Genomic DNA, 8,636 nt, shown 5'->3' with positions numbered 1-8,636 from the left:
CATATTATTTTCCCTTTGATAAAAAGAAACTTGTTGTAGCAAAGATCAGATGGTTAAGAGTGATAATAATCAAAACAATAACAACCCCGGGAATGATTTAGGTAAGATAGAGAGAAAAAAACTGAAACAAGAAAACATTCAAAAACAAAATATTTTTGTTTAAACAAATTAAATATTAAGGCTAATTTAATAATTTTATTTTTTGACTTGAATTTAGAAAAAATGAATTGCCATTTCCAATTATAAAAAAATCAACCGGTAAATAAAGATTTTAAATAGAAAAATGATAAGTAAATGTTAGAGGGAATGGACTCGACTTGGGATTGGTTCTAAGTCTTTCTCATCATCTTTTTTATTTAAATTTTTAAGCCATCAGGAATGGTGGGATTTTAGAACACAATATTGCTAAACTACAAAACGTTTTACCTTTCTCTCGATTAAATATTCAAAACATGAAAATATAAAAATGGATGATCCCTGGACAACACAAAAACACAAGCATAAAGGTGGCATTTACAGAATGCACATTTTTACGACAGTACAGGTTAAGGATGTTTTTTTTAATTTTCAAAACTATGTCAAACACTTAAAATCAGAAGGAAAACCCTTACATATAAACAAGTCAATATCTTCAATTATGATTATATTATAAGTACAACTTGTTTTATAATTTAGCTTTTGGATAATATCAATAAGTATCTTTTATCTAAATGGACATGCATTGCAATACTGACACCGTAAAATCTGACGTTTTTTAAAATAATGTGAGAAGTTCTGCTATCATGTATTGAGACAAATGAACTTTCCCAGAAATACTGGTACTGTTTGTTTTGACATAAGATGACTTAGAAAAACACATTTACACTTGAGTTTTTTCTGGATAATTAATGTCAAGACATTAAAAATATAAGCGAGATTAAGACAACATTTTAAACTATGCAATTTAAATATACGTATGTATACACGAGCAGAAACAAACAGTTTTTTTTTTCAAGATTACATGTTAAATATGCAGTCGTAATAACTATGCTTGCTTAATTCATCATAAAATATCGGCGTAATTGAAGAAAAAGGCAGATGTAAGACATAAAACATTTGCATAACATTCTATTGGCCTCTGAAGCAAACACTTATTTTTCTTCCTATTTTTTTATTTGTCTTTAAAAACACGTCGCATGCAACCGGAGCACCAAAGGCGATGTATGTCTTCACGAGGTAAGTGAGTATTTTCAAATTGTTTCTTTTACCTCTATTTTTTTACATTATGTCAAAGTGAGGTTTTGAAGTTTTTATTTTATTAAAATATTTAATATCTAAACTCATTATGAATACCTACATAAATTTATCTGACAGACATTGCTCAATTGTTTTCAATAATTTTCTTTTATATACTGTAAAGATATGTATTTTTCAGTCATCTATTTTAGTCAAAAGTTTTAAAACATAATGTCATAATATCAAATATAATTAAATTTTAATAACGGAATGTAACGTGTAAAACAACATCAGTAGTATGCGAGCATAAAACTGCGATTTTGAAAAACAATCTACAAAATGATAATAGAACACAACTTTCAAGTTGCAACTTAATACATTTTGCCATCTTTGAGTTATTTCTTCTGCAATGTATTTTCGAACTTGAAATAAATATATTAGTAATTTTTTCTTTTAAGTTATTTTCATTATAAGACAGGCCTTGTTATCAGTATGCTTCATTTTATTCAAATAAATTACATGAATAAGAATAATGAAAATTTAAATAATATTAAATAAATGTTGTTCTCTGTTTTATGTTATCTTCATTTTTGAGACAGACCTTGCTTTCATAATGGTTCATTTAATCTAAATTAAGATTTCATGATACCGGAATAATAGAGAGAAAGTTGAAAATACTGAATAAAAACATCAAATAGAATACACACTTGTTTTCAGCGTTCAACATTTAGGATTACTCGGGTGAAGGAAAAGCCACCATTATGCTTTTTAAAGGTTGGTGAAATATCATTTTTGTATTTTTGTATAATAATTTATAAATAATAATAACTCCATGTTAACAACTAACAAAAAACAACAACAAAAATAAAAAAACAACAAAAAAACACAAAAAAAACAAAAACAACAACAACAAAAAACATTAAAAGCATTTTTGCAATGTTGTCATAATATATACTTAAATTATCTATACGACCTACGAAATCCATACTTTATTAGATTACAACAAAATGTATTCAAGTTTACTTTACTATACTTGTACTACTTGCTTACTATGAGCTTTAAAACTGAAATTTTGCACATCGGTTAATGGTCTAGGCCTACATCAAACGCAACATTATTCTTGAAAACATATTTCCAGTCCTGTCATGTCAAAAACCTTATAAAAGTCCCTTTATTATAGATTGAATATAATAATTGCTTTCCTATCTTGTAAATTATTAAAATTTTATAATCGTGTAAGTGAACCCTTAGTTATAGTATCATTTGAATCTCAAATTATGTTGGAAAACATTTTTATGTGAACAATTCTCTGTAGAAAAAGAATTAATACATCAATACTTTAAGGTTTATTTCATTAAATTTGTAGTTCAGTTATTTTTATATTTCGAGACAGAACCAAACCGGTAATTTATAAATGTCATTTTTGAAATGAATAAATTTTAACTACATTGTGACTTCCATGCAAATTACTTAAAAGTATCAATCCCCCGGTATTTCAGGAACAAAATATTATTCAGGTTATAAGGCAAGTAACATTTTGGAAACTATAAACAGGACACCAAATATGAAAATAGAAATCTTTTTGAGAAATTATATAAAAAAAAAACAATTAAAAAACATTTCTGAAGAATAATGTGCCTTTAATATTATATAAATTGCTTTTTCAGGATTTCTCCTTTTTCTGCTGGCTGCTCCTGGAGACGTTGGTTAGTTTGATTATCTAAATTTCATGAAATTTTGTTTTATAAATAAACAAAACCTTATTCGTTTTGTTCATTATTGTATGATAATTATCGGAAACAAGTTTCTGTGATAATGACGAAAATATCTTTAAAATCAATAAATTACTCATTATGAGTAAATACCAATAATTTAATGTCCTAAGTTCTATAGTTTTACGTCGGTAAAGGCTAGATATACAAAACGTAGATTAAAGAATAAATCGTAATTGTTTTGTGCATGAAATTACCTGAAACTATACAAAATCATTTCATATTTATATCTGACTTAATGTAAATATTACAAATGATGTATTTCTTCAGCTTCAATATCTTGTTATTCGTGTAACAACGTTGACAATTTAGACAGTTGTAAAACTAAAACAACATGCGAGGAAAGACAGGTGAGTATGTTCTCTGAAATATTGTCGTTACATTGGAATGAGTTCCATTTAATAAATCTAATTATTTGAATACGTTTAGATAAGTTTGTCATTTCATGATCGACATCTGACGTTTAAATATGGTATTTTTAGAGATTCACATTTACATTCTGTACATCTTTGATGTTGTTTTTTTGAAAAATTAAAATATATTTTACCTTCAGTCATGTTTCACACGTTTAGAAAAGAATGGACAATCTGCCTCTTTCACACTTGGGTGTATACAAAATGAGGTAAGATACATTTGTTCCCTGTATGATGTATTTTAAGTACTACTACTAATGATAAATACATGCGCCTTTTTCGTCATTAAAACACTGACATAAAAAATCATTTAAAGCCTATTTGAAATACATATCATAAAATTTAGATATGAATGTTGTGCATTTAAACATTGCACGGTATAGAGTAGGATGCCCCTCGACCGACATATACCTATTGACAAGGAAAATAAATAACATGGAACAAAAAAAATATTTAAATTATTTATCTTTTTTTTATTTTCATTTTTTGATATTTTTGTTTAACTGTGTTCCAACGTTACAACTCAATTACTGGAAAAACAATTTGCCATACAATTATGGAAGCAATATGATTCGATTTTTTTTGCATAAAACATTTATGCTGAGCATAATTCTTATTCGCTTCGTCAAAAAATCATTCAAAGGCCATTATGTTATCTATCTAACAATATTTCCGCAAAAACATTAGTACATTAATGATATGTTTTGATGTGAAAATGCCACAACCGCCTTAATGTGCAATCAAGTTGTCTATACTTGTGGCGTAAGTGACAATGGTAGACAACATTACATAATGCTTAGATTTTGTCAAGTAAATGCTTTTACATTGAATATATTTATCATGCCCTTTTTACAGTACTGCAGTAGCATACCAGTATACAGTAATGTGTCAAAGTTGAGCAATGGTCAACTGATACAAGAATGTGAAGAATGCTGTGGTGTTGATCAATGTAATAAAGACCTACATGTATGCAACAACAAAACCCGTAAGTATCCTTACTCATCCACTTACAGAAAAGTTTTCAATATTGGTATTCTAATTATAATTGATTGTATTGTACGATTTTACTTTTTATTATTATATAAAGATGTTTTCCAAATAAAATGCCTTAACAACATATAAAATTCTACTTGTCAACATATAAAATTCTGATAAATAACAACATATTTTAAAGTTCTACTTGTCATAAATTTGAAATAACTGATATTCTTTTTAAGAAGAGAAGATTTCTCACTCATTCACCTACTCAATCACTCACAACCTCATTAAATTTTAATTTCAATTTAAGCGCCACCTTGTAGCGATACTATAGAAAATTGTGTATACTGGGATAAAGGTTTTGGTATCTGTGAAAATATCCATAAAGCTAAGTCAGTTTGTCGTAAATTCTGCAAACTGTGTGATCTAGGTAACTACATTTATACTGTTTCTCATATAAAATGCTCACAAAATTAAAATGAATTTAAATATAATGATTCTAACTGTACAAATGTAAACACGTCTCTAGATGTTGACTGTAATTTTACAATTGAGAGAAGTAAAAAAGTTTGTCGTATTAAGTGTAATCATCGTTCGGTCACATCTACAAGTGATGTTATTATTATTTATTTGAAGTTGACGGTAACTGGGCAGATTGGTCTTCATGGTCATCATGTGACGTCACATGCGATCATGGAAAACACACACGAATTAGAACGTGCACAAACCCTGCACCTGCTTACAAAGGTCTGGATTGTAATGGAAACAACACGGACTTTAAACCTTGTACTCGGCCATTATGTCCAGGTAAAAGTATAAGTAAATTGATTATTTGTATTTTCAAGTTTTGACCATATTGAGAACATTTTGTGTATAAACATAAGTACACCCAACAAATGATGATTTATTGATTTATACATTATGATGAAATTAAATACAATTAGTTCCTTTTGTTTACAAAAAATATACATAATGAGAAAAACTAGCAAAATAATGCCTCAAAATAATGCCTTGCTGGTAATAATTGTAATTTTCTTTTATATAATTTGTATAGTTTGATTAATATATTTATGTTTTATGGTCGTCTGAACAGCACAAATATGAGTGTACAATGAATGTAAATCACTGTGGTAATGGCATGAAATTTAAAAATATAATTTTATAATTTATATTGTCTACTGTTTACTTTGTTCTTGTCAAACGTTAAAATGATCCTGTTTCAGTTCATGGGGGCTGGGCGGGATGGTCAAGCTGGGAGTCGTGCCCTGTAACCTGCGATATAGGTATTCAAAAGAGACATCGTAAATGTACTAACCCGTCTCCACTTCGACACGGCAACCATTGCTTTGGTGAATCTATGGATGTAAAATTATGCAAGCAAAAGCCATGTGATGGTATGTACATATTCATAATAAACATAATGCTCAAACATCTCATTTGTTATTAATTGCACGTAGGAAAATGTTTAACGTCACTATTTATGTTTTGCACATAAATACATAAATTATCTGCGTTTTAATCGGCATTAATGATCTAAGATAGGAGTCATCATAGCATGAAACTCTCTCTCTCTCTTCCTTTTTATTAAAAAAAGTATATTAACGTCACGATAATCCAATAAAAAGCGGACGCTCAGTATTATAAATATCATCTTAGCTGTATCTGAGAACATTTAAATATTGCCTTTCGTGTGCTTATATATTAAGACTAGATTTAAAGCTTGAAATAAAAGACAAAGTATAAAACTCTTCCGTTATATGCAAGTTTTATGACAACATGTGTATATGTTTAAATTTATGTTTGAACTACTTTTTTCTTCATTCACTCTTCTTGATACATTTATATTTTTTAATTGATTAATTAGTTGTCTTTCATCTATTAGCACTAGGAAGGAGGAATCGTAGAATACATGAAAGTGATATATTGTAGATATATAAATGCATTTGTAAGACATGGCTAATTCGTGTGTAAATATACATACGGCGTCATCAGATATATGTAATAAGACTGAAATGAAAATATTTCAAACAGTAATCATAATATTCATATCTACTTGTGCATTGTAAATAATGGGAAAGTAAAAGATGTATTTGGTTGGTGTATCCTTTACGTACATTATGCAGTAAGCAGTATTTCAAAGAAGTGGTGTTCCATCATAAGCAATTGTTTATCATGCGGGAATGGTTACTATTGTGTGAAAACATCTATACGACTATAAAATGATTGATACATATTATTGTATATTTTTATAAAAGACTCTAACGGAGGTTGGTCAATATGGAACAAATGGAACAGCTGTAGCGTATCTTGTGAAGGGGGAGTAAGAATCAGGTCAAGGTCATGCACAAATCCAAAACCAGGAATTCATGGAAGATCATGTGTTGGTGATCCCGTGCAACAAGACACCTGCAACAATACTGACTGTCGTAAGTTACTTATTGTTTCAACTCATGAGCATTATGTCTTATCATATACATTAATCATGTGTCATATTTGAACATATTATATTTATTATTTCTATTCAAATTGAACATTTGATTGAACATATTCGCTGAATATTTCACTAGTTTAATTTTGTGCAAATTTATGCGAAACATATTTTTCTTATTGGTAGACACTTTAAGAGTTATACACTTTATTTACATTTTATTTGCTTTTTTCATATCTTAAAAAGTTAACAAACATGTTGACGTGATTGTAAGTTAAACGTTATATCAATCAATTAGTACAATTATTTGAAATAGTTGTGTGTATTTTTTCAGCGCATGGTTCAAGTGTTGCTTTTAATGCCTACCATGTAAATGACTGCAGTCCAGCGATAGGACAAACTATTATTTTTTCTAAAGTACTAACAAATGAAGGAGAGGCATATAACAAGGTCAATGGTATCTTCACTGCACCGAAAGATGGATTATATACCTTTTTCGCACAGATGTGTATTTATTCGGGTTTTAGAATGCATTTTGAGATAGTGGCAGGAACAAAAGTTTTCGCAACAGCATATGGGTATACTTACAGAGGTAATGAGTGTTCATCGGCACAGGCGATTGTACAGTGCAAAAAAGGTAACAAAGTATTTGTCAAATGGAACACATGGTCATATTCTTCAATTTTCCTTGCCCAAGCTACCTATTACAGAAATTCCTTCTCTGGAAAATATAATCTGTAATTGTTACAATAAATGTACTGATTTTCTTATGAACTGATAAACATAATAAAAACCACAAAGTTAATTAACTTTAATTTATTAGTGATTTTAATATATATATTACTTTTCATTGTTATTCATGCTAAGCGACATTTTTCTTTCGTTGTCACTTTTTTCAATGATTAGAACAAAATCAATTGTTCTTACAACTCAAAATTGACCATTCTTTCTGCATTTACATGTATTTATCTCATATTTTACTCTCATGTGTGATGTTTGGAAAGTGGCCAATCGTTTTTTTTCCCGTAATTTATACCTATTTTGATGAGCAGATGTACATTAAAATTCCTAAATAACTATAATCACAGTCTGATTTATTATTTGCTGATGTTCTTGGTTCCAATAAAATATTAATTACAAATGACTTAGAAGCGTTTTTTTCTTTCGTTTCAATTGTTATCATTCATGTTAGAATTAATTCAAATGTCATGTCTTTATAATTTGCATAAACGTAACGTCGATCAGATTGTGTGCTCTTATCTATAGTGATATGTAGTGTGTTTTTGAAATTTTAATTTTAATATTTATACAAGTTGCGTAAAATTATGAAACTGACAATGAAAAAACAACAACAACAAAGTAACATGTTGTTCTTGTTTACAAATCGGTTAGTCTACACAATGTGTACAACAAAGACAAAACAATGACAGACAGACATGTAGTGATATATGCGATTGTATAAGGGTTACTACCTATTTGTGTTGAAACGACAGAATTATACTAAATTATCCAATATGTCAATTTTATACAAATTATATTTGTTGTGTCAAACTTAATTTAACCGTTTTGAGGTCGTTGCATTTTCAAAAGAATTATGATATTCGATTTCGGATATATTGAAGTTTACAATGTATTTTGATTTTATTTCGATCTGGAATTAACTAACATTTTGTATTTCATATATTAATGTATAAAATTGCATTCTTCTATTCTACAAGATGAAGATATAACATGTTTTGTTTGTTAACGTGACAAAGTGATAAAGTGTTACCATTCATAAAATCATTTAATAATCGCAACGTAATTTAACAAAAAATCACATGGTGCGTA

The 8,636-nt window shown here is 28.5% G+C and overlaps 1 protein-coding gene across 2 annotated transcripts; it reads left to right on the top strand.

Moving 5' to 3' along the window:
• Nucleotides 1-1,184: 1,184 nt before the first annotated feature.
• Nucleotides 1,185-7,613, top strand: LOC132714853 (thrombospondin-1-like). Of its 2 annotated transcripts, none has more exons than XM_060697770.1 (11): nucleotides 1,185-1,215; nucleotides 1,933-1,989; nucleotides 2,883-2,921; nucleotides 3,258-3,337; nucleotides 3,541-3,609; nucleotides 4,256-4,385; nucleotides 4,689-4,808; nucleotides 5,015-5,185; nucleotides 5,602-5,772; nucleotides 6,634-6,804; nucleotides 7,141-7,613. In XM_060697770.1, exons 2-11 carry the CDS (start codon nucleotides 1,977-1,979, stop codon nucleotides 7,545-7,547), a joined length of 1,371 nt encoding a protein of 456 aa, XP_060553753.1. In that variant the 5' UTR covers nucleotides 1,185-1,215; nucleotides 1,933-1,976; the 3' UTR covers nucleotides 7,548-7,613. The 2 variants fall into 2 exon arrangements, with proteins under 2 accessions (XP_060553753.1, XP_060553754.1); XM_060697771.1 differs by having other exon boundaries at nucleotides 1,193-1,219.
• Nucleotides 7,614-8,636: the final 1,023 nt, after the last annotated feature.

This window comes from Ruditapes philippinarum, unplaced genomic scaffold (assembly GCF_026571515.1).
Source record: "Ruditapes philippinarum isolate M1 unplaced genomic scaffold, ASM2657151v2 ctg7567_1_1_1_1, whole genome shotgun sequence".
Taxonomy (NCBI): domain Eukaryota; kingdom Metazoa; phylum Mollusca; class Bivalvia; order Venerida; family Veneridae; genus Ruditapes; species Ruditapes philippinarum.
Note: the sequence above shows the minus strand (reverse complement) of the source record. Positions and strands in the feature narration are given on the sequence as shown.

Bases quoted from the DNA above. Each gene is read 5' to 3' on its own strand.
- LOC132714853 (XM_060697770.1), top strand. The intron at 4,809-5,014 runs GTAACTACATTT...ATTTATTTGAAG, and splicing joins CTGCAAACTGTGTGATCTAG to TTGACGGTAACTGGGCAGAT. The intron at 5,773-6,633 runs GTATGTACATAT...TTTTTATAAAAG, and splicing joins CAAGCAAAAGCCATGTGATG to ACTCTAACGGAGGTTGGTCA.